At 41.7% G+C, this 27,155-nt stretch overlaps 1 protein-coding gene across 35 annotated transcripts in view; it reads left to right on the forward strand.

Annotated features, from left to right (window-relative positions):
• The window catches only part of CELF2 (CUGBP Elav-like family member 2), a 683,959-nt gene that overhangs the window by 121,020 nt on the left and 535,784 nt on the right, over positions 1–27,155 (forward strand). For 23 of the 35 annotated variants that reach the window (XM_077472885.1, XM_077472887.1, XM_077472889.1 and 20 more), the window contains exon 2: positions 16,195–16,293. The exons of the other annotated variants lie outside the window; for them this stretch is intronic. In XM_077472885.1, the coding sequence (XP_077329011.1) occupies positions 16,195–16,293 (99 nt within the window). The remainder of the gene's footprint in view (positions 1–16,194; positions 16,294–27,155) is intronic. 35 annotated transcript variants of the gene reach the window in all.

The raw sequence follows: 27,155 nt of genomic DNA on the forward strand, positions 1-27,155 counted from the left end.
CTACAAACATGTAGGGGACACCACTTTGTAATAGCCTTGCCAAGGCCTGACATAATTAATCTACCCTTTTTGCACAGAATGCATGTTGCCAAATTTTAAGTGTTGTTGTAGCAGGGCCATGTTGCTCCTTTTCACCTTTTAGTGAAATGTTGCAGAAAGCTGTCACTGCATTCTACCTTGTTCTTTTCTTTTTTTATAGTGGTTGTAAACCTCAGACATGAAATTTAAACAAAACATATATTTTTATAGAGATTACTGGCCTCTCTCCAAAGCACTAAATATGATTTCTCTATGCTGCCTCATTCCTCTGTTATCAGCATGAGTCAGTTCTGACAAGGTGATGGAGTAGGGAACTCCAACACACAGACTGTGATTCATATCCTCAGCTCTGCATCATGTCTGTGTAGGTTGAGGAGAGGTGTGTGTTCCTCCCCTCCAATCAGGCTCAGACCTCTTCTGCCTATGTTGGGAAGTGTGTAAATTCAGATCCCCCCTGCTCTGTGTTGCTGAGAGATTCTGTAAAATTCTGTCATTTAAAAGATTGTAGAGAACAGATGGATTCAGATAAACATTTAAGTCCTTTTTCTTCCCAAAAGTCTGGCAGACCTAGAAATAAAACTTGCTTCAAATCTTTCCAACAGACTCGAGTCTGGTCAAAAAATCCGGTCGTCTGTGTGCTAGTCCGATGGACTAAAACCGATGCTAGGGCAGCTATTGCCCTACTGGCTATGAACTTCCTTATTCTACATCATCACGTTTGATTCCGTCTGACTTTTGGAGTGATTGTGTGTGGCCAAGTCCGTTTGTTTTAAAGTCCGGTGGACCTGAGCTGCATCGAAAAGTCCGGTCGTGTGTGTGCGGCATAAGAGTTTTCAATCAATTTATTTAGATACATAGAACTTTATTGAACACTGCAGCTGGTGGTTTAAAGGACACCTGTCAAGAGAAAAATGGAGCCTGTTTTTTTATTGTTATTCTACTGAAAATGCTAGTTGCTTAGCTGTCAGGTCTTTTATGCCCATATAGTCTGTCATAAGAGTTACTGACATGAAACAAGCATACAGATAAGGGCTGAACTTTTCCTACAAACTTGCATACTTCCAAGTATGCGTGGTATAAAGGTTTGCAGTGAGTAGATCAGCATAAAATGACAAATATCCTATTTTCAGTCGGAGATCAGCAATGCCATACTTTTCCCATGATATATTTACACCCTCTCCAATAGAAAAATCTTTACTTCACTTGCAGTGTGAACTGTCAATTCGCTGCTTGGGCCTTTGGCCATGCCGGTCACTATTTAGAGTCTGTATGGAGAAATCATCAATGTACTGCACTGGTTCTGGGCTACAAGGTTTAATAGAAAGCTTTTTCGCCTGATATAGGTAACTGCACTAGAAAAATGGCCATGCAGGCACTACAGGGCTTCAGTGGACGTCCTTACACCCCCCCCCCCCTTTCAGTTCTGTGATCTTATTCAGACAGCACTTTGATAGTACTACATACATTTTGTACTTAATTGAGAGGATCATGGGGGAAGCATAGCTCTCTGCACACAACCCCCCCCCCCCCCCCCCATACACACACACACACATAATTTTGCCATAGGGCTTAGCTGTATCAAGCATTCCCATTGGTTACAATACATCAATATTTATAATGCAAATTTATAGTAGGAGTTGAGACTTGCTGACAAAGTGCATACCATAGAATTACCCATTGTGTGAGCCTACTAAAGGTAAATTGATCTTGCTATGCTTTATAGAGAACTACTAGCCTACTAGCCATACTAGCACTCGCAACACTTTAAAGTGAACTTGACCTAGTCCAAATATTTTTAAGGTAGCTACCTTAGTTTGGGTTTCTTGGGACCAATGTAACCTCAAGTTGTACTGAACATTGAGGTAACATTGGACCTAAGAAACTCACGTGAGGGCAAGGCTTGAGATTAAGCCATGCTTCTCCCAAAACAAAGCCCAAAGCCCTTGTCATTTAATTATTAAATGTGTAAGCCCCTACTGCCTACTGACAGTTGAATGACAGCGAGTAGTACATTATATCAGGTGAGGCGGAGCCTTAAGTTGGACCCTAAAGATATGCATTAAAGCGGAACTAAAACCAATGATGTAATGGTTTCCCAAAACGGTTAAATTCAAATTATGCCTTGAATGATAACTGGTACCATTACTAGTGTGCTTATGTTAGCTCTCAACAGCTCTTAACTGTCAAGTGATCAAATAGATGGTGTCATAGCTGATCACATGTACAGTACCATGTCAACTGCAGATCAAACAGAGTCTAAGGTTGCAGCTTCCTTGGCTGCAGGCTTGAATTGGTCATATGGCAGATCAGGGCACTTGCCCGATGGGCCGGGGCCACCAGGCCGCAAGTCCTTGCTGGGCCCAAGGCAGCTGGGCTGCTCTTTGAGCCCGTGCTGCTCACCCAGCCTCTCCACGGCCACCCGGCTGCCAGTTTAGCTCAGCCATCAGCACTAGGGGAGTAAAAACATGAAGGGGGAGGAGCTAGAGGAGACACTTTCATCCTCTCCATGGCCGCACGGCTACCCATATAGGTTAGCCATCGGTGCCAGGGGCGTGACTACGAAGAGGAAGTAGCTAGAGCAGACACCTGCTGCAGACACCTTGGAGCCAGATGAGAGAGAATGTGAGTGCAGCTCCCTGTAAGCTGGATAGGAAGAGCAGTGGGGGCGGCTACATATAGAAGAATCATTCTCTCCATCTTTCTCCTACATTCTCTGAATGCCTGCGAGAGGGAGAGGAGAAGCAGGCATTCTGGGACTGCAGGAGGACGATGGAGAGAATGATTATTCTATATGCAGCTGCCCCCAGTGCTTCTCCTATCCTGCTTCTTTCTGTTGTCCCCCCTGTCCTCTCCACCCCACCCATACTCTTTGCCCCTCATGCTCTCCACCTCCCCCAATGCTCTCTGCCTCTCCCTTGGTGCTCTCCAGCCCCCACAGTGCTCTCCACCTTCTTCCATGCTCTCTGCTGCTCCCCTGTGCTCTCCATATCCCCCATGCTCTCCGCTTCCCCCCTGTGCTCTCCACACCCCCCATGCACTTCGCTTCCCCCCTGTGCTCTCCATATCCCCCAGTGCTCTCTGCTGCCCCCAAGTGTTCTCCACCACCTCCCATGCTTTCCGCTTCCCCCCTGTTATCTCCATATCACCCAGTGCTCTCCGCTGGCCCCCTGTGCTCTCCATCTCCCCCCCATGCTCTCCCCTTCCCCCTGTGTTCTCCACATCCCGCATTGCTCTTCGCTGCCCCCCTGTGCTCTCCACATCCTCCAGTGCTCTCCCCTGCCCCCTGTGCTCTCCACATCCCCCAGTGCACTCTGTTGCCCCCTATGCTCTCCACATCCTCCAGTGCTTTCTGCTGCCCCACTGTGCTCTCCCCATCCCCCATCCTTCATTATTTTATTCTCAAATGTCTTTAGCAGTTACCTCACAGTAGGTGTAATTTCAAACTAAACTCTTTCAACTCATTTTGGATTATTTTTCAGAACAAGAATGTAAGCCTAGTTAAACCACTGATAAAAGCAGAAAAATAGAGGTCAACTATGCTTTAACTATCTACTGTAGGCAATAAACATGTACCATAAGTTTGCTGAAGTGTTCTATATATCCTATATATCTGCCTTTGTTTATAGGCAATCTCCTTGGGAAAAGGAAAAATGCATAGCTAGCCTGAGCAAATGTGTTTTTAATTCAACAAGGGCGATTGAGAATGTGTTTTGTTATGTTAGGGAGGAAAAAAATGCTGCTTGGAAGCTAATGCAATAGAAAAACAGGGACGCATAATCTGAAGTTCCAAAGAGTTGTCAGAATGACTGTGATCATTAGACAGAAAATATAGCTAGCTCTCATCCCCTGAAGCCAAGAGACATTTTCCATGCAGCTGTGTGTGTGTTGTCAGACTTAAAAAAAAAAAAAAAAGATGGAACTGCAAATTATGTAAGAAAATGAGTAGAATTCTGAGTGCAATATATTGTTTTAGAGCTTTACCATGTACAACAGCTTTCACGTTCTCGATTTTATTTTAATGTCATGATGTTGTAGTTTTTTATTTTTTAAAATGACTGCAAGCCCCTTCTCCCTCCACCACAGACAGACTTGTAATTCTGAATGGAACACGGGTGCCATAATCCGTGCACTCATGATACTTTCTCCACTTCTCCAACTGAAAGCCTGTACAGAGGTATGGGCAGAGAGCTGGAGGAATAGTAACCAGGAGCCTAAAGTTGCGCCTGTAATCCACAGATCACTGGTGCAATGCTTTGCAGGCTCCTTTGGAGAAAATAATGAATGCACTTTTTATTTTCTGAAAAAATATGTGCATTTATCATTTTTTTCTTAAATGTGAATCAGTCTAAAGCAGCCGATTTAGTTTGAATGGGTTGCCAATGCACAGAAATGGGCCAAGAAAATGGACATACATGGCACCACAACATACCACTGCACATAACGTGTGTTGAAGTAACCCATTACAAAGGTGTGTTTCAGTGCTAAAGAGAACCCAAAGCCTCAGAGATTAAATACATGGCTGCTAATATGGTTCATACATACACTCACACAATCAATGTGTATTCACCTGCTTCTAGAGGACCAAACACAGAATCAGAAAAGTAAAGTGAAGAATAGTATATGCAGCAGAAGTGTTCTTTCATAGTTTTTTGCTACACTGTTGATATGGAAAATGCATATTTTTTTTGCTGCCTTTGTTTTGCTAGGGTGCTTCCTCCCAGGTACCTATAAAGGAACAGATTTGGTTCTGAGATTTTGTGCTGTTTCTTCAGTAGCATTCTTCTATGAATAGTGGGAATGTAAAACACCAATATTTAATGATGTTGCCCTTTCAAGGATCTGGAGCTTCCCAGACTGATAAACAAATGGCCCCTGCCCACACCTATAACTGGCCTTTGCAGCAAGAAGCACATGAAAAGAAAATTCCTAGCTCAACTTACAGACTAGTCTACAACCAACCAAATTATCTTGTCTAACAGTATGCGTTAAAAATGAGGGTTACATTTGCCCACATTTGCAAATACACGCATAAGCTGCAGAGACACTTCACGGTACCCCAGTATTATCTGCAGTCCTAACTCTAAATTTTTAGAGCCACCATAGTAGAAGCACATGGATTATAAGGGAGAATCAGAAGGCAGGTGAGACTGGAAGGAGCCCACTCCTTCTTAAATACACAGGGGCGCACTGGACACCCAGCCTATAGCACAATGGCAGTGAAGGTGTCAAGTGCGTCCACTCACCAGTATTCCAACAGTACAGACAAATGGCCACTGCTCATACCTATAACTGGCCTTTGAAGCAAGGAGCACATGGAAGGGTGACGCATGTCAAACAAAGCCAAAGAAAATTCCCAGCTCAACTTACCGACCAGCCTGCAGCTTCCCAGATTGACCAGACAAGGCAGTGGAAAAAAGAAGGGAAAGAAAATTATGAGCAAAGACCCTCATATCCTTATTATATCCCTCCTAAACCCAACTGCTTCTTGCACTAAAAAATTTATGTAAAACACTGAAAAGAACCAGCTATGTCAGAGACGTTTGCTTGCTACCTCTCTACCGTCTCGAATTTGGAACTGAGGGAGTGATGGAAAAGGTAATAAGCTGCATGATGTTATAGTCTACGTTTACCTAGAAACATGGTGTTTGTTAGTACCGAATGGAAATATGCTGCTGATAAACCCCTAGCTACAGTTTGGGCCTCCTTCTGTTACACTACTGCATTTGTCTGATAAGCTTTAGTAAGAGGTTTAGGAAAGAAGAAAAATTTGAACAGCTATAAGAAGGGAGCACTCAAAGAGGGAACAGCTGTCAGGGCCGAGAAGATGAAAATACAAGAAAGTCTAAGATTAAAGAAAGCAAGGCCCCAGGCATTATCTCTTCTATTACAATGAAATTCCACAGTCCTTTCCCCTCCATTTTGTGTATCCATTTGAGATGTGATTGCTTTGTCGTGGTATGTGAGTCTTGTTGCAGCTTGTTTATGGAAAGGGCACAAAGCTGATCTAATCTGATTAGATGTATTATGGGATTTATCATAGTTTATTCGAGCACAGAAACATTATATTTATTGTCAAATGAATACACAAACACACAAAAATGTATATGTCAGCTTGAACTTAAGGGTACTTTTATATACTTTGTTGCTGGTGCCTTTTTCAAATGTTATATACCTTTTCAGGAAATGATATTAAAACAACATGAGAAACAGAAGAACACACACGACACAAGCCAAAATAAAATAAAAAAACATAAAAATCAACACAAGGGACATACAATGCAGTCAGTAAGATATGTCCCTTGTTGATGCCTTTTCTTTAAAGTGAAATCCTCCTCTGTCCATGTTCTCCTCCACCCTTGCTGCCATAATCTTCCACTGTCTCAGGGGTTAATATAACTAAAGGACTGTCACAGGCTCTTATGCACATAATTTCCTTCCAGCTGCTGCATTCATAGAAGCTGTACCACAGCTTTGGTGAATGGAAAGCAATCCATGAATGGAGGATAGACAGATGATTGATAGGTTCACCCTCTTCATTCATTGAAGCTGTAGTATGACTTCTATTAATGGAGCAGTTGGGTGGAAAGGGAAGGCATAGTCAGGCTTTCTTGATGAGAGCCTGTGGTATCCCCTTAAGCTGGCTTCTGTCGGACGGACTCCAGTACATACAGGCCAAATGTTGGGTGGTTTCTATTGAATCGGCCAAGCCACATTCTACCCATGTGTACTAGGCTTTAGTTCTATTAACCCCCACTGCTTGAGAAAATCATGGCAACAGGGGGTGGGAGTGGAGTTTATGGATGGAGGAAAATTTTACCTAAAAAAGAGGCGTCAGCACAAAGGATAGATCCTACTGACTGGACACATCCTACTGACTGTAGGTTGCTGTCTTTTGTGCTGGTATTTTGGCTGCACTTAGGCTTTAAGGATATAATATTTTATTGTTTATGAGAACATGCATTTATAATTCCAGAACCAGTCAGTATGACATAGAAATCGGAATAGCAATTTCAAAAATCCCAGTAACATGTGTTTCTATTGACAAAAAAATTAAAAATTTTGCTCATGAGTTTAAAACCTCAACAAACCTTGAGTAAAATAAGAAACCATGCCCGAGGGTGATAATGGGCTATGTCCCCACCCGGACACAGTTTGTTCCCAATAGGGGTGTCCGGATAGACTGGTGGCATGTCCGATATTACCAATGGGTTTGTGGATCTACCTGCACACAAGGTTAATACAGTTTTACCTTTATTGCTTTTGTAATATCTACGTTGACTATGTTAAGTCTCACTCATATGCAGCTATCTATATAAGAACAGAAATTGGACAACGCCTTATTTTAATTTTGGAATGATTGAAACTCTTATTTTTCTTTGAATCTTCAATAAAAATATGTTAAAAAAATAAATAAAATTTTTTAGGCATGTTACTAAAGCAGGCCATACACCGTTCGAATCTCGGCCAGTTCAGTAGGAACCGACCGAGATTCAAACCGTTAATGGGCAGGCTGAATGTACCAAGTTGATCGATCGATTAACTGGGGTACAACCAGCCTGTTGGATTCTCTTACGATTATGCTATAGCCATTATAAATAATCACCGTCTTCTCGCAGCAGGGATGACTTCTCCTGTCCACCCGCTGGAAGCAGACAATTGCTCAGCAGGAGAGATTCTCCTGTTAGCATTGTCTGTGTTAAATGGGGAATCGTGCAAATTTCTTTCCTGTATCCTGTGGTTGCAGGAAAGACGTTTGCACCGTATATGGCCGGCCTTACTTAGAATTCATTATGATAAGGTTCCTTAACAGTACTAACTGCTTTGTAGGTTATGCAATGTATTTCTGAATAGCTAGCAATAAATGTGAGCTACAGTCACTGATGTAAGAGAGAAACACTCTTGTAATACGTTTCATCCATCCCATTCCTAAGCCACATGTGTGCTGATGGCTGAAAAAAAATAATAGCTCCACTAATACAGTAGTGCTGAGTGTGTTTTGATGTCTTTTTCACTGGTTCACCTGTCAGTCTTGATTATCCAAGTGATGACATCCCACACTATACACAAAAAAAAAAAATCACGTAGTTGACATTGAGCTTTAATACTGGCTCAAGAGTTCTTCAAATATTTTGAAAAGTATTATACACTTTAAGGTGGTTTCAGAAGCAATGAATGGGTGGCAATGAGAAATTTGAGATACAGGATGTTATATGTATTATAAATGTTTAATTTGTTCTATGTTTCTTTGAAAGCTTCCAGGATATTCCAAATAAGCACAAATATAAACCCAGCTGAAATATTTTTTTCAGGGTTGTATCAGTTGGTGGGGAGTTCAAACCTCTGTTTTTATTGGCTTTGTCCCCATTGAGGAGATTTTATCTCTATCTCTGTACTAGTGTCACTAGGACAGGCAGTGAGGGGAAAACTCCATCTAGCTCTTCCACTCTTTTGATGACAACAATGTACTTTGGACAGCAAGCATGGGTAAAGTTTGTCAACAGGGACACAGACAGCAAAATAAAACTAACCATTGCCCCCTCTCTCTGACTAACTTTGATTGAGAGCCACGGGAGCCAAGGGAGCTGGTGCTGTGTCTCAGACAATCAGGAGGAATGTCCTGTATGGCTTAGACATTTGTGGACATCGCTGGAGAGAGATGGGGCTCAGGAAAGTAATTAGGGGGTTCTGGGGTGGCTGCTACACACAAAAGGTTTTTTTAATCTTAATGCATAAAATGCATTAAGATAAAAAACCTTCTGCCTTTACAACTCCTTTAAGGTTTGCAATGGAGCGTATTTACTAAAGGCAAATAAACTATGCACTCTAATTTTAGCATAAAGTCACGCTGAAAAAATACAAACACAGTGATATACAATATAAATCCAAAAAACATATCATCTTCCAGTGACTGAAAGGTTAATAGGCCCACATGCAAAAAGAAGGTCTTCTTCTTAGTGTTTATATGATCATATATATGATGAACATCCATCACCCATAAAGGAAAATGTTCAATCATGAAGCCACCATCTCGTATGAAAAAAAGTGCAAGCTTACCGACTGTATATGACTCTCTAGTTAAAGAAAGGACATCAGAGCTTAGAACAGCTCAGCTTAGGCCATCAAAGAGTGGTTCCAAAGGCTCTCCTAAGAGGCAGATGTCTATATGATGGTTGTCAACTCAGCATCATCCCATAAAATTTATCATAAAGACATGAAAAGAAGCGCTCCAATACAACACATTACTCGCTGGCCAAATTCAAACACAGCACCCACACTTCCGGGAACTCGAAAACGCAATAGCCTCAGAACATCACCAAACCCTACGCATTTCATCACACATGACATTGTATTGTATATCACTGGGTTTGTATTTTTGTATCTTTATGCCAATGATGAAGCTTTACTGTGCATAATATCTCTCAGTAGATTGCTGCTCCAGACAATTTAATTAAATTCATTCACTTATATACAAGCACGGTTTTTTTTTTTTTTTTTAAAAGGGGGAAGGAGAGGGCCTCAGGGTGGGTCCTCCTGGAGATGCCATAGTTCTCAAACATGATTGTGAAGCTCCATTTTGCCCTGTATTCTAGCAGTCAGTTTCTCCATAAACTCCACCTCTTTAATCCTAACATACAAGGCATCTGAGCTATAAGGAACCATGCAGCCGTGAGAATATGGTGCAGCAGCTTTTTAGAGGGTTTAGAAATTTTTAGGGGATAAGCCCAACACAAAACATTTCGGTGGCATTGGGATAGCTACCTCAAAAAGGTGACCCAGTAGTTGTTGTACTGATTGCCAAAAAGGGGGAATCAATGGACAGCTCCAATATATATGGAAGAGGGCACCCAATCACATGCAAGGAAAATGTAAAAAAAAAAACTATTTTGTTTGCATATGATTAGATAATGGACATCAGCAGAGCTTCCTCTTATTTACTAACATTTGGAGTGCACAGTCAATTTGCCTTTAGTAAATCTACCTGAATGTGCTTACTGAAGATTCACTATACTTTCCTCTTTAAATAGATAATATTGTTTCCCTTTTGTCCCTTGTTAACTCTGCATATTTACTGATTCAAATAACTGTTTTTTTATATGCCCTTTGGTATCTCCATGTGCAAAAAATAGCAACATTAAACACTAAGCTAGAAAAAAAAAACTAGGTGCTTAGCATTAACGAGACCATCGTGATTCTGAGCATTCCACCGACACCTCATCACAGGTGGATGCCTACATTCTGCCATTGATTAGGAGCTTTCTGCCTCCTGATCACAGATAGCTATTTATGGTAGCAGCCACTCGAGGGAATGAAAGCAGGAAAATGGAAGTGAGAAAAAAAACTTGATTCCAAACAGTCCTCAGATAATACATTGTCTAGATCTGTACAATATATCAACAAAGGGTGAGGGCTCTTATCTGCTTTTTGTCATTGAAATATAGAACACTGCTTTCTTGATAAAAGCATTCACATTAAGGTTTTGTTCAATGTTTCTAACACCTTTTGGCATTATTTCACTGTCACACAATATGATCTTTATTTGTCTTAAACTGAATGTAAACTATTTATTGTATAAAAATATGGTTTGTATGTGGTTCTTTCAACCCAACCGTTTTTCTTTCTCTATTTATCATATAACAAAAGAAAAAGAACAATAGGGCCACATTTGCAATCTTGGTTTTTATCTGAGGATACTGGTCTTGCTCCCTCCAAAAAAGTTTGGAAATGTTTATGTGAATGGGTAATCACATGGCCACTGGCCTTTGTTAGCGTTATCGAAGCGAGATTGTGCTACTGCTTGTACGTATAGATGAGAAAAATTATGAAAATGTGGATTGGTTGTGCTTTGGATAAACTTTTTAAAAGCTACTGAATCTCCTAAATTGAAAATTATTCCAAACCAGACGTTTTATTAACGCCAGTGAATATCCAACCCTGGCTCCAAAAAAAAGTGTGTAGTACAAAGTAGCAAACAATGTTCAGATTGTTTTGGGAAGCTCCTGACATCCCTAATGAGATGCCTGATGAGATGATGGGGCCAAATTATTATTATTATTATTATTATTATTCACGATTTATATAGCGCCAACATTTTTCTCAGTGCTTTACAATGTATAGGGGGGACAACACAATTACAGTACAATACAAAAGGTACAGGGGGGCCCTGCTCGTAGAGCTTACATTCTAAAGGGAGGGGGTGGTGGTACAAAAGGTAATAGCTGCAGAGAATGATTTGATGGGGGTGGCTTGGGGACAGTTAGGTGGGTGTGGGATAGGCTTCCCTGAATAAATTAGTTTTCAGGGAACTCCAAAAGGTGGACAGTAGGGATGAGCCGAACACCCCCCGGTTCGGTTCGCACCAGAACTTGCGAACGACCCCCGCGTTCGGTACGAACGTTAGAACCCCATTGAAGTCTATGGGACTCGAACGTTCGAATTGGAAAGTGCTAATTTTAACGGCTAATATGCAAGATAGTGTGCTAAAAAGGGTTTGGCGACCTGCCTCCTGCCTCAGGGGACATGGGTCACTGCAAAAAAAAGTTTTAAAAACTACAGTTTTTGGCGGGAGCAGTGATTTTAATGACGATTAAAGTGAAAAAAAAAAAGTGAAATATTCCTTTAAATATGGTGCCTGGGGGGTGTCTATAGTATGCCTGTGAAGTGCCACGTGTTTCCCGTGTTTAGAACAGTCCCTGCACAAAATGACATTAAACGGAAATAACACCATTTAAAACTGCTTGCGGTTTTAATGTTATATCTGGTTCCTGCAATATGGTTGAAAATCATTCAGAAAAATGGCATGGGTAGCCCTCCCTGCCCATTACCAGCCTATTTGGGTCTTGTACACATATTAAGGGGAACCCCGTACCCATATTAAAAAAAGGAAATGCGTGTGGCCCCCAGGCCCTATATACTCAGAACAGCAGTATACAGGCGGTGCAAACAAGACAGGGACTGTGTAGGTTTGTTGTGTTAAGTTGAATCTGTTTGTCATTTTCAACCGGTACATTTTTAAAGTGTAGCTCCAGTCAAAAAAAATATCTTTAAGCTTTTTGGAAAACATAGGGAAGGGTTATCACCCCTGTATAATTTTGTTTTGTCGTCCATCTTTTTTCATCTCACTTGCTGCTGTCTCCTTGCGTTTGCAAGTAGGAGATGTTTGTAAGTTGGATGTTTGAAAGTAGGGGCCTGCCCTATATTATAGCGGTATGTACTGGGTACAGAGCACGCAGACAGCACGCACTATCTCCTAACACTACTGACTGCAAGCTCTATTATTAACCACTTGTTAGCCCAATGTTTGCATAAAGTGAAAGATGAAGTTATGCTGAGTAAATAGATATCAAACATGTCACTCTTTAAAATTGCACATGCCCGTGGAATGGCGCCAAACGTCGCTACTTAAAAAATCCCCATAGGCGACGCTTTAAATATTTTTTTACTGGTTACATGTTTTGAGTTGCAGAGGAGGTCTAGGACTAGAATTATTGCTCTCGCTCTAACATTCTCGGCGATACCTCACATGTGTGGCACATGCGAGCACATGGGGACATGGGCGCTTTAATTTTTATTTTATTTTTTTATTGTTCATTTTACTTTATTTTAGTTTGACATTTTTTTTCCCAAAAATATATTTTTGATCACTTTTATTCCTATTACAAGAAATGTAAACATCCCTTGTAATAGGAATATGGGATGACAGGTCCTCTTTACAGTGAAATCTGGGGGGTCAATATGACCCCACATCTCACCTCTAGGCTGGGAAGCCTGAAATAAAAAATTAAAAAAAAGATTCTGGCTTTGATCGTACTGGCGAGTTGGTAGAAGCACCAGAGGGCGGTGAGGGGTGGGGGGCGTCTATGGCTGGGTACTTCAGGGTATCACCGAGTATGGCTGGGTATCTCTGAGTATGGCTGGGTATGGCAATTTATGGCAGGGTATTACAGAGTATTGGCGGGGTATTGGCGGGGTACTACAGAGTAATAGCAGGGTACTGCAGAGTATTGGGGGTACTGCAGAGTAATGGTGGGTACTGCAGAGTAATGGGGGGTACTGCAGAGTAATGGCGGGGTACTGCAGAGTAATGGCAGGGTACTGCAGAGTATTGGGGGGTACTGCAGAGTAATGGGGGTTACTGCAGAGTAATGGGGGGTACTGAAGAGTAATGGCAGGGTACTGCAGAGTAATGGCAGGGTACTGCACTGCAGAGTAATGGCAGGGTACTGCACTGCAGAGTAATGGCAGGGTACTGCACTGCAGAGTAATGGCGGGGTACTGCACTACAGAGTAATGGCGGGGAACTGCACTGCAGAGTAATGGCGGGGTACTGCAGAGTAATGGCGGGGTACTGCAGAGTAATGGCAGGGTACTGCACTGCAGAGTAATGGCGGGGTACTGCACTGCAGAGTAGTGGCGGGGTACTGCAGAGTAATGGCGGGGTACTGCAGAGTAATGGCAGGGTACTGCACTGCAGAGTAATGGCGGGGTACTGCACTGCAGAGTAATGGCGGGGTACTGCAGAGTAATGGCGGGGTACTGCAGAGTAATGGCGGGGTACTGCAGAGTAATGGCAGGGTACTGCACTGCAGAGTAATGGCGGGGTACTGCACTGCAGAGTAATGGCGGGGTACTGCAGAGTAATGGCGGGGTACTGCAGAGTAATGGCAGGGTACTGCACTGCAGAGTAATGGCGGGGTACTGCACTGCAGAGTAATGGCGGGGTACTGCAGAGTAATGGCGGGGTACTGCACAGCAGAGTAATGGCGGGGTACTGCAGAGTAATGGCGGGGTACTGCAGAGTAATGGCAGGGTACTGCACTGCAGAGTAATGGCGGGGTACTGCACTGCAGAGTAATGGCGGGGTACTGCAGAGTAATGGCGGGGTACTGCAGAGTAATGACAGGGTACTGCACTGCAGAGTAATGGCGGGGTACTGCACTGCAGAGTAATGGCGGGGTACTGCAGAGTAATGGCGGGGTACTGCACTGCAGAGTAATGGCGGGGTACTGCAGAGTAATGGCGGGGTACTGCAGAGTAATGGCAGGGTACTGTACTGCAGAGTAATGGCGGGGTACTGCACTGCAGAGTAATGGCGGGGTACTGCAGAGTAATGGCGGGGTACTGCAGAGTAATGGCAGGGTACTGCAGAGTATGCACTGGTATTGCAGAGTATTGGCAGGGAATTGAGGGGTTAAATTCGGTGAGGAGCGATGTGGGCACTGCAGATGCAGCCCACATCGCTGCTGACACCGATCTCTTTCCCCTCCACTGTACCGATCGGTACAGAAAGGGGAGGGAGGAACAGGCGTCATAACATGACGCCGGTTTGTTTCCAAGTGATCACTCCGTCATTTGACGGAGCAATCACGTGGTAAACGGCCGCTATGAGGCGGTCGCGGATGCTCTCGAGTGCGCACACCTCGGGGCACGCGAGAGCAGAATTCTGGGAGGCCGTTAATTAACGGCCTCTCTGAGTTAAACAACCGCCCTGAAGCCGTTAATCGGCAATGGGCAGTTGTTAAGTGGTTAAAGCTAGATCACTAGCTATATAGGTGAGGTGAATATAGTGGTGTATACTGCAGTCAGGGCACAGACAACAACCACTACACAGCAGCAAGATAGGAAATCAGCCAAAAACGATTGGTGTGTACTGTGTTGAAGGTACACAGAACACCCACTGCTTCAGATGCAAAGTAACACACTACAGGAGGCCGCCTTAAAGGCGGCCTTATATAGTGTGGGGCGTGCACTACACAGTCTGAGCTATGATTGGCCACAGGCAGGATGCCTGTGGCCAATCATGGCTCTCCTCGCTGCCGGCGCTGCGATTGGCCAAGCATGCGGGGTCACAGTGCATGCTTGGCCAATCATCGGACAGCAATGCACTGCGCCAACGCAGTGCATTGTGGTCCGCGCGCGCGTCACTCGAATTTTGACGCGAACGGCCAAAACGTTCGGAATTCGCCGAACGCACGAATGGCCAATGTTCGAGTCGAACGTACGTTCGACTCGAACACGAAGCTCATCCCTAGTGGACAGGGTAGGGGCTGCTCAGACAGACTGGGGTAGGGAGTTCCAGAGGATGGGAGAGGCTCTGGAGAAGTCTTGAAGGTGGGCATGAGAGGAGGTAACAAGGGAGCTAGAAAGCAGGAGGTCCTGGGAGGAGCGGGGGGGACGATTTGGGCGATATCTGCAGATGAGGTTGGTGATATAGATGGGAGCGATGTTGTGGATGGCTTTGTATGTTATGGTTAGCATTTTGAATTTTACACATTGGGGTAGGGGAAGCCAGTGAAGGGATTGGCAGAGAGGGGCAGCAGTATAAGTATAAATAAGAGGCACTTTAAAAATCTTACCATGTATGTTAAGATATGAGGGTCCTGGTGGCATTGGCAGTCAAGCAAAGTGTGTACATACGCTAGGAGAAGAAGAAAGCAGAAACGGCCTTTGAGGAAGACATTCATCTTTTTCTCCAAGTAGTACGTTGTAAATCTAAACCACCAAAAAATAAAACAGAAGCTCAGATTTGGATTTTATCGAAATTTAAGTTAATCTGATATTCAGAATTCCCCTTTGTTCACAAGCTACAAGGATTCCATCCAATGTGCATCAGACAGCTGACGTGTTCCTGCATTAGACCCCAAACTAAGAATGCTCCTCCTGAAATAAATATTCAGATGCAATGGTTTTGTGACTGCAGGTTGCTCAGCACAGGAAATATTTTCGTATCCTTTTCTCCCATTGTGCTTAGCAAATTTCATTGTGTATTTGTGAGATTTACAGGGTTTAAAAGGATAATGCTGAGATGCAGACTATACACAGGTGGCCAGCATCTTATACCTTTGTGGGACATTGCCATTTTTTACATAAAAAAGCTAATTTTTGAACATAGGCAACATAGAATATGGCACTCCAGTCCTACTGTGCTGAGTAAACAGAACATGCAAACCATCAGTGTCTATGGCAGGCACCTGTGCAAGGACATTTTTGAGAAAGATTTTGGCATCTAGAAGGATAATAGTGCACCCTGGCCATATGCATTTTTTTTTTGTATTTATGAATGTTATTAATGTAAAATGTGGTCACTAATGCTGCATGAATAGACCGTGCAAGTGCTAAAGTCATAATTTGCGATTCCAATCTTTTTTTGCTGTCCAGATCCCACAGAACATCACAAGCGTTGTTTGTTAATACAGACCCCACATTTTATGAAGCATTATTTTCTATCGCCGAAAGTTCATCCAAAATTAAAAGCAGGTACATGTAAAAAAAATTCACTTTGCATATTTATAACTAATTTTCTGTGTTTTGTCTATACTTTTCCTTAGTAATATGGGATTGATCAAAAAAATAAAAATAAAGTTTTGCATAGCCAATTGAATAGTGAAAGTGCATATAAATCTGTTCTGTGTGCATGGGACAAAGACAAAAACAAATGTAAATCAGGCTATATCTTTCACTGTTCCAATTTAAATAATTGATTTAAACACAAAATACCACATTTGACTACTAGATGGAGCTCTCAGTAGCGGAGAGATTTCTTATAACACTTAGCTCCATCTAGTGGCCAAATGCAGTAGTTCCTGTTTAAAATCAATGATTTACATTAAAACATCCCAGGGTACAGCCTAGTTATGTTTTTTTTTTTTTTGCCCCATGTGCACATAAGAAATGTACATACACTTTTACTGGAGGAATGGCTATGCAAATTCTGTATATATCGACTGTTAGTTTGACAACCAAATCAAGATGGCATTTGGAGATACTCATGCAATAGTGATCTATATTAGTAAAAAGAATGAGGGGCTGGAACATCCAGAATTTGGAGCAGCTGTGCATGCAACCAATCAGCTTCTATTTTCAGCTTGTTCAGTTAAGATTTGAAAATGAAAGATAGAAGCTGATTGGTTGCCAAAGATTCTGGCTTCTCCAGTTTTAAAAAAAAAATCCCATCAATTAGTTTTTATTGAAGAGCAGCTGTTACCTATCTATATATATATATATATATGTAAATCTCATATATGTATAAATCTCATATATGTGTATATATATATATATATATATATATATATATATATATATATATATATATAAAGAAAAAAGAGGGGACTCGAACCCCGATGCAATTCCTTCATAAATATTCTTTAGAAAAATGTACAAATATGCAAGCCACCATGTTTGGCTTATTTGGCTGTGTCACACTAGCCTTGATGAAGAGCAGTGTCGCTTGCAACTGTATGGTGGCTTGCATATTTGTACATTTTTCTAAAGAATATTTCTAAAGGAATTGCATCAGAGTTCGAGTCCCCTCTTTTTTCTTGAATCCATTATCCCTGACAGTACTTGGACAAATTGAAAGGAAAGAAAAGAAATTAGCCCACCCATTGATTATATATATATATATATATATATATATATATATATATATATATATGAATACACAATAGTTTAATTTTTAGGCTTGTAAATGTAGAGGTTCTATTAAAGTCAATAGGAGAACATTTGTAATAAAAGAGTAGAAAGAAACACATGGAGTAAGGGATATAGGGATGCGTGATCCTGAGATTTTGGCCATAAGCCTTGAGATGTAACTAAAATCCCTGAGTCTCAAGATCAGGCCGGCTCCAAGGTATGCCAACCAGTGAAACACACGTTATAAATAACATTTCAACATATATCTGATTCAGTTACCTGAAAAAACAAGTACAGTTGTGCAGCTGTATGTCTGCAAATGACTTCCACAAATTGATTTATCTGTAAATATTCAGATGATTTTTTTTTGTCATTAAATCATTTAGGCTCAGAATTGCCCAGATCATCTAGTACTTTCTTCGGTGACAAGGGTCTGGAGCCATTTGCCTGTTTATATCTTCTTTGCTTGTCAATCTCCTGGACAAGACATTGAAGGACTGTCTCACTCATATGAGCTCTGGCTACTGGCTAGCTTCAGGGTTTATCCCTCCAATGACAGTCTAGTGACAGGACAAGAGTCTCCAGAGAAGCAACAGCAAGGCCCTTACAGAGTTACCCACTCTTCACTTCTATAGTCCAGCTAAGCATTATCTTTTATTACCAATGGCTGTTTTTTTTGTGCAGTAGAAACAGCTATTAAGCAGTAAAGGACTGTTTAATTGGTCACGGAGGGCTATTTTTTTCAGCTGCCAATATAGACTGTCCCATTTTAAGAGTGGAACACCTGAGACTAGACACTGCAGTTAACAAATTGCTTTAATTCCCCCAGTATAATGTTTTAATAGGTGTAATACACACGCCGCTTTATTAAAAAAACAAAAAAAACAAAAAAAAACAGTTTATTGTTGTCATAGCCCTACAAGTCTGACAGCATTTTTATTTTTTTTATTTTTTCCTCCTATAACTAGAATCACTGCTGAATCTTTCCTATAATAGCAATACTTTTAGTGACATTATGTCAGAATGTCCATTCCTGTGTAATTGTTCCGTATACTTATAAATAAATATTTTCTGAGTTAAACCACAGGGGCATTTGCTGTGGAGCCAGCAGCAAAGAAAAACAAGAATGATGCAGAAAAATATATTGGTACATAAAGTACATGTATGTGCGTAAATATATTTATTTGAAAATGCAATTTGTGCAAAATACATATATAGCACATTCACGTGTTTTATATGCTTTACAGCATACTGTAACATTTTCTAAAGTAAAAAATAAAATCCACCCATAGCATAGTTGTTTGGTAAAAATAAAAATTCCCATAGTTACCAAGCAATTTCAACTGTCAGGCCTGCAGTACGGGTTTCAAATGATACATTGTAATTAGTTTGGATGAGCAATATTTTTTTTTTTTCTATTAGCATACTTTTCATTCAAAAGCCACATGGAAAGTGCATTATTTCCAGTCAAGGTCACAGTTTGGTAGACCCCTAGTGTTGCCAGGGGTCTACTACTGTCCCCATACTGATGGACACTAGCTGGCCGATGGCACACATTGAGTCCAGGTCCAGACAGGTCAACGAAGAAACGATAGCAGACTTAATAATCTGCTGATCAGAATAAGCAAAGACAAGCTGGGACACAAAAAAGCAGCCCAAACAGTGCACAGGAATAATCCAAGCCATTTCAGGATAAGTTCACCTTTAGAAGCATGTTGGCGGCGCACAGCCACGTAATTCAGTCACAAGAATCTGTGAATGAATAAACTACAAGGCCCGTCCTCCACGTGGAAGACCGGCTTGTAGTATCAATGAACTGCAAGGGTGCTAATTGGTGCTCGCAGTTCATTATCACTGCCTATAGCTCAGGAACCGTCTGCCCAAAGGTATGGGTAGTGAGTTCTAGGCAGTGTGCAGGAACCTGACACTGCACCCATGGCCCACAGATTGCAAGTGCAATGCTCTGCAGGCTTCAGTGAAAATAATAAATGCATATTTTTTCCTGCAAAAATATGTGCATTTATTTATTTATTCTTTTCCACAAAGGTGAACTTAGCCTGTAACAGATGGATAGAATTCAGAGACAGATCTCTGTCCAGGGCATGAGCACACAGACTAACCTTTTTTTATTCAGGCACATGCTTGAAGTTCTGGTCTTGGTTTAAAGCCTACCAGTGAGGGCAGGTCGGTAGAGACGTGAGCTGCAGTACTGAGAAAGGATCGGTAGATGTTGAAGGTTTAATCACTTCACCTCTAGAGGATTTATCCCCCTTTCTGACCAGGTCATTGTTTGAGCTTTCATTTGGTGGTATTTGTTTACCTCTGCGGTAATTTATGTTTTGCGCTATAAACAAAAAACGACCAACAATTTTGAAAAAAAAAAATATATAATTTTTTACTTTCTGCTCTAAAACACATCCAATAAAAAAATGGAAAAAATCGAATTTCTTCATCAATTTAGGGCGGATATGTTACAGCGTCTACAAACTGGGATATTTGTATGCAGTTTTCATGATTGTTTTTTTTTTTTTACTAGTAATGGCCACGATCAGGGACTTATAGTGGGACTGCAAACTAATCGGACACATAACCGACACTTTTGGCACTTTTTTGTGGACCAGCAACATTATTACAGTGAAAAGTGCTAAAAATATGCGCTGTCACTGCACTAATGACACGGGCTGGGAAGGGGTTAACTTTAGGGGCGATCAAAAGGGTTACATGTTTACCTAGCAGGGGATTCAGTGTAGTGGGTTAGGTGCTTTTACTAGTGGAAGGCATGGATCCTGTATTCCTGTAAAGCAGGAACAATGCCCATGCCTTCTGTACTGACAGAACGGCAATCTGCCTTGTTTACATAGGCAGAATGCCATTCTGCATGTGTACCAAATGATCAGAGGGGGCTGGTGGACATGGGGTCTGCAGGACCCGCTGTGTAAAATCACAGCGGGAGGGAGCGAGCCACCGCCAGCGCACACGCGCGTCCGACACCTGGAAGTGCAGGTTTACATATATATATATATATATATATATATATATATATATATATATAGGATCCTGCACGTCTTCCCTGTAGCAGTAAGTGCGCTATAGAGCGGTCGGCAAGTGTTTAAGGTTAATTGTTACAGTCAGTTACACCTGACTTATAGGGGTTTATTAACTTAGACCCCTTTCACACTGGAGTGTTTTTCAGGCGTTTTTCAGGCGCTTTAGCGTTAAAAAAAAAAGCGCCTGTAAAGCTCTTGAAAGAAGCCTCATCTGCAATCCCAATGGGAAAACCCAAGTGCTTTAAGAGCCCTTTCACAATGTCAGTGTCCGAAAAACGCTCGTAAAGCGCCGCTTAAACTAGCAGCGCTTTACCAGCGTTTTTCGAGCCCTATTGGGGCGCTTTTAACCCCTGCTAGTGGCCAAATAAAGGGTTAAAATCGCCCACAAAGCGCTACTGCCAAAAGCACTTTTCAGGAGCTTTTCAGGCGTTTTGCAGGCACTTCCCATTGATTTCAATGGGAAGGGGCGCTTTAGGAGCAATGTATGCACTGCTCCAAAAGCGCTGCAAAGAAGCTGCTTGCAGGACTTTTTTTAACGCCCTGCCAGCGCAGCACCTCAGTGTGAAAGCACTCAGGCTTTTACATTGGGATTGCAGTTGCGGCTTCTTTCAGGCGCTTTACAGTCACTTATTTTAAAGCTGAAGCGCCTGAAAAAGTCCCAGTGTGAAAGGGATCTCAGTGTGAAAGCACTTGGGCTTTCACATTGGGATTGCAGATGAGGCTTCTTTCAAGCACTTTACAGGCGCTTTTCGTGAACGCTAAAGCCCTTGAAAAAGGTCTCAGTGTGAAAGGGGTCTAAAAGAAAATAAAATGCTCACTTTGCAGAGTGAATGTCACCAGGCCTCGAAAATATGATGAAGCTGATCCAATCTTGAGCAAGCAAAAATCCAATATTTAAAAAAAAAAATTTTTGAACAATATTTGGCATTCAGTAAACACAGCTTCACAGTGTTCACTATGCAAAGTGAGCATTCATTTTGCAAGGCGAACATTCTCTACTCCTTTAGTAATACAACGCTATATGATTGTACATGAGAGATAAAAAGGAGACCTATTGTGCAGCACTAATAAGCCAGAAGCAGAGCCAGCCTATGAAATGAGCAAATATGAATGTACCTTAGTGTATAAAAAATTGCAATCCAAATGCATGGACAGGCTTTTAAACCATCAACACTCATTGATAAGATGATTTACACCTCTACATGTATATTTAAAAAAAAGCCAGGCTTAAAGCACTATAGCTTCCCTTTAAACAAAAGGTATAATTTTACTTACAGAGAGAAATCTGCTGTACTTCCAGCTCTTCCATAGGAATGAATGTTTAATTGTGTAATTGCTCACAGCTGTTAACAACTTTGATTACACACTGGAACCAGAGCATCCTGACCAGGAATAGGAACAGCACCGCACAGTGTTATCACCATATTTAACATGAGCGACTTGCAATATATATAGGGAGAAATGATTTAGCACCGGATTCGGTTTTTATTTCACAGTGCATGTTTCTCTGTACACATTGCTGCTTTCTTTCTGCCAATCATTTTGATGGCGGAGTTATTCCGAGCGTAGTGCTTCACATTTAAGAGCACAATGCAAGGATTTCCATTGCATGAATATGCTGATCAGTTATTCACCTGCTGTTTATGACTTTCCTTTTTCTCTGCTCTTTGTCAGGGCTGGAAATTTGATGTTGCTTTATATTTCTACATCACTTTTAATTTTTTACTGTTACTAAAAATCGATATCTTTATCAGCCACAATATCCCTGTAAGACACATGTAAGATGGTTTGTTCTTTTTGGATGTAAATAAATCATTCCAAAGATACATTTGCTGTTCGCTTTGGAATGTATTCCCCTCCAGTGTTTCGGTGTAATGGCACCTGACATGCAGTGGGGCTAACTGCTGATTGCCTTTGCTGCACCGTTATGGTAATCCTACTCCCTTTTTGTCTGCTGGCAAAGCAAAAAAGAAAAATGCAGTTTATTTCACAGATACAAGTTGATTTACTGGACAAAAAAACAGATGAACCATTTCCCTACATCTGCTGAACAACTAAAATATAACATACCATTTCAGTTTATCCAAAAACAAGGTTAGCTGCATTCTCCTCACTTGCTTCTCCCAATTTTAGGACATTCTTGTTGTGCTCCTGTCTGGGCTACCCCAGGCTCTTTTACAACAAGACTGTATGGATTGAAACCACCAAAATGTTCACCTGTTTCATTTGCTCCTTCATTGACATCACCACCCCCCCCCCCCCACTCTATGTACCCAACTTGATGATCCCCTGGCCACCTCTCCACCAACACTAACCCTATCCCTCAGACATGTACCCAACTTGATCCCCTGGCCACCTCTCCACCAACACTAACCCTATCCCTCAGCTATGTACCCAGCTTGATCCCCTGGCCACCTCTCCACTAACACTAACCCTATCTCTCAGCCATGTACCCAACTTGATCCCCTGGCCATCTCTCCACCAACACTAACCCTATCCCTCAGCCATGTACCCAACTTGATCCCCTGACCACCTCTCCACCAACACTAACCCTATCCCTCAGCCATGTACCCAACTTGATCCCCTGGCCACCTCTCCAGCAAAACTAACCCTATCCCTCAGCCATGTACCCAACTTGATCCCCTGGCCACCTCTCCAACAACATTAACCCTATCCCTCAGCCATGTACCCAACTTGATCCCCTGGCCACCTCTCCACCAACACTAACCCTATCCCTCAGCCATGTACCCAACTTGATCCCCTTGTCACCTCTCCACCAACACTAACCCTATCCCTTAGCCATGTACCCAACTTGATCCCCTGGCCACCTCCCCACCAACATTAACCCTATCCCTCAGCCATGTACCCAACTTGATCCCCTGGCCACCTCTCCACCAACACTAACCTTATCCCTTAGCCATGTACGCAACTTGATCCCCTGGCCACCTCTCCACCAAAAATAATCCTATTCCTCAGACCTTTCCCACACCATGTCACACACCATGACCAATAAAGCTTGCTAACCAACATTATTTCTAACATTTCAAAATTTTCCCAATCTGGCAAACGTTCGCTAGATTGCATAATTCGACTTGATTTACAACTTTCCATGCATGATAGCTCATGTTATTCTAAATAGTACCTTCATTTGTCAGCCAACGCACCTGTACCTCAGGGTACTACATGTATGTGTTTACATACGTTACAATTCACTGTGTTATCCAAACAAAGTGAGCATTTTTTCATGCCTTGATGCTCATTAATGGCCCATTCAAAGTTAATGGTGGCTGTAATCACAGTGTGCATCAATGCATGAAAAAGCACCTTAAGGATAGGTGTTTGTTAAAATGTACAATTGTTTATATGTGTCTAAAATGATAACGTACCAGTTTTAGGCATGTGCTTATTTATTTAACAAGTTTCATGGACATTGGTTCTATTCTTAAAAACTAGACAAGGTGAATAATATATCCATATTTTTTCTAAAGAACATGAGTTGTCTGATAAAATGTGTATGGTTTTATTTTGGATACACTAATTCTGTAAAAGTTAGCAGGAAGGTAAAAGGCGACAAATAGTTTTTTCTTTTTTTTTTTGCTTATTTTTTTTGTAAATGTCCATATGAAGGCACATTTGTGTAAATGTATTTTTAGTGCTGCTTGTCATCAACGCTATTTCAATTTTGATGGATATTACACAAAATAAAAATGTTATGATATTACACATAATAAAAATGTTATAAGCAATAACACAGATGAACAGCATGAATTTCTCTATAATGTTGCACTCGTACTACAAGTAAATATAAATCATGTCACAGTAAAGTTTCATTTAAAAGAAAATTTCCTCAAAAGTGGGACTTTGAAGGACCATGAACACTTATAAAGTAAAGTTTATATATAAAATGGTAGAAATTTATTACAACAGATAAATAGCGTTATACATCAACAACTGAAACATTATAACAATGAGATGATCCAGAAAAAAAATGAATACATAAATGATGGAAGAGGCCCAAACCAACTGTCAAAAAGACAGATAAAAGGCAACGCGTTTCGACATATTAGGTAAGGGTCTTCTTGAAATCTTTAAGAAGACCCTTACCTCACATGTCGAAACGTGTTGGTCTTATCTGTCTTTTTGACAGTTGGTTTGGGCCTCGTCCAGCATTTATGTATTCATTTTTTGTCTGGATTATCATGTGTTTTCGTTTTTGATGTATAATGCTATTTATCTTTTGTAATAAATAGTAACCTTGGAAATGGAGGAGTGTTCTCCTCCCAACAGCTGCCCTATATTCTCAGCACTAACATGCTCAGCAGGAGGAGACTGGAGAGTCTGCACATATACAGAGGTATGAACTTGCCATGGATGCATTGCCAATCATTTGCAAGTTTGTTAAAAAGAGAAAAATATACCTGAACCAGCAGGAGCATGTGCACAAGTTTATATGTCTTCTCATGTGTGGATTTATCCAATCAAGAATAAACCGTGTTTATCCTATCATTTATTTTCATTCCTTTTGTCCTTCTCTCGACAACCTGTTCTATCTACCAGGGAGATGTAATGGAGATGGGTGTGCAGAGATACATAGTTTGTGGTGGCACCTGGTGCTGTGCAATTCTTTAGCTACTGAACCCTTGCACGAGCAGAGTCAAAAGTCTCAAATGGTTTTGTGTATTGATTTCTGAAAATCCTAATTTAAAAAACAAAAAACTTCAAATTAACATTGGAACATGCAGTAGGTCTGCTTTAAATTGGGTACCTTTTTTGGTGTTGTATAAAAACCCCTGACTCTTCTCTTCAGGACAGGACTGTTTGATGTGAAGAGGAAAGCAAAGGCCAAGTAACTAGCATTGTAGAAAGAGGTCAACAGTGGTATATATGCAATATTACCTTCTATACATCTGTATTTTCTTCTATGCATCTGCATCTATAATAACTGAAGCTGTTATGAAGCGTGGGGTGAAAGGGGGGGGGGGCATTAGCGCAGCTGTAAAGGCATTTATGAAAATAACACATATTCATCACTGTATTATTAAGATTGCAAAGGGTGTTGTTGACACTGACTCTTCTTGATTCTCCCGCTGGCGCTCCTAGCCCCCCTCCTGCTAAATGCCTGCATATGACATTGCATGCTCACTTTCGAGCCGCCTCTGTTTGACCCACAGAGCGTGGATCAGCCCCGACCCCGCTCCCTCCTTATTGGCCATGATTGACAGCAGCGGGAGACAATGGCTCCCACTGCTTTGTCTTAGCCAATGAGGAAGGAGAGACCCAGAGAACTTCTACTCTCATCCACATCGATTTATCGGGCTCAGGGGACTATAGGAGGGGGCTGAGGGGAAATCTGAACACTGAAGGATTTTTACCTGCAGGCATAGAATGTATCAGGGTAAAAAAAGTCATCCCTTAGAACCACTTTAATGTTAAAAATGATTCCCCTCATTGATGCAACCCTCTTTCTTAACAACTTCTGTTCACACCACTGGAGCCTAGTAATTATATAGTTACATAGTTACATAGTAGGTGAGGTAATGTAATGACTATGCTGACAGATATCGTGCTACCCATCCTCCATTTAGACATACATGTTTAGATTGATTAACCACTTTCAGACCGGACCATTTTGCCGGCTTAAGACCAGACCACTTTTTGCATTTCGGCACTGCCTCGCTTTAACTGACAATTGCGCGGTCATGTGACGTGGCTCCCAAACAAAATTGCCGTCTTTTTTTCCCACAAATAGAGCTTTCTTTTGGTGGTATTTGACCACCGCTGCGGTTTTTATTTTTTGCGCTATAAACCAAAAAAGAGCGCCAATTTTGAAAAAAAACTCATTATTTTCTTACTTTTTGGTATAATAAATATCCCCAAAAATGTATAAAAAAAATGTTTTTCCTCAATTTCAGCTGATATGTATTCTTCTACATATTTTTGGTAAAAAAAATCGCAATAAGCGATTATTGATTGGTTTGCACAAAAGTTATAGCGTTATATAGTTAATTTTATGCAATTTTTATAAAAAAATTTTTTTTACTAGTAATGCCGAAGATCAGCAATTTTTATTGTGACTGCGACATTATGGTGGACACATCAGACATTTTTGCCACATTTTTGGGACCATTGTCATTTATAAAACAATCAGTGGTATAAAAATGCACTGATTCCTGGGTAAATGACACTGGCAGTGAAGGGGTTAACCACTAGGTGGCAGTGTAGGGGTTAAGTGTGTCCTAGGGGCGTGTTTCTAACTGTGGGGGGCGTGGCTGTGTTGTACACATCACTGATCTCTGCTTCAATCACAGGGAGCGGAGATCAGTGCCACTGTTACTAGGCTGAATGGGGAGATGCTTGTTTACTTTAGCATCTCCCCGTTCTTCCTCCCCATTAGACGATCGCGGGTATCCCCACGGCGATCGAGTCCGCGGGACCCGCGATCGGACTCATGGAGGTCCCGACTGGTATGCGTGCGTGCTGCCGGCGGCGCGCAATCAATGGCACAGTGGCAAATTTAAAGGGACGTACCTGTACACCCATTTGCCTGTCCGGGCCATTCTGCCGACGTATATGTGTGTGCGTCGGTCGGGAAGTGGTTAAACAAAGGAGATGGGGGGAGAGCCCATCAGCTTTTGATTATGGGGCCCCATGATCTATAGT

This window comes from Lithobates pipiens, unplaced genomic scaffold (assembly GCF_037356315.1).
Source record: "Lithobates pipiens isolate NorthernLeopardFrog02 unplaced genomic scaffold, aLitPip1_a1.2 Scaffold_8, whole genome shotgun sequence".
Classification (NCBI taxonomy): Eukaryota; Metazoa; Chordata; class Amphibia; order Anura; family Ranidae; genus Lithobates; species Lithobates pipiens.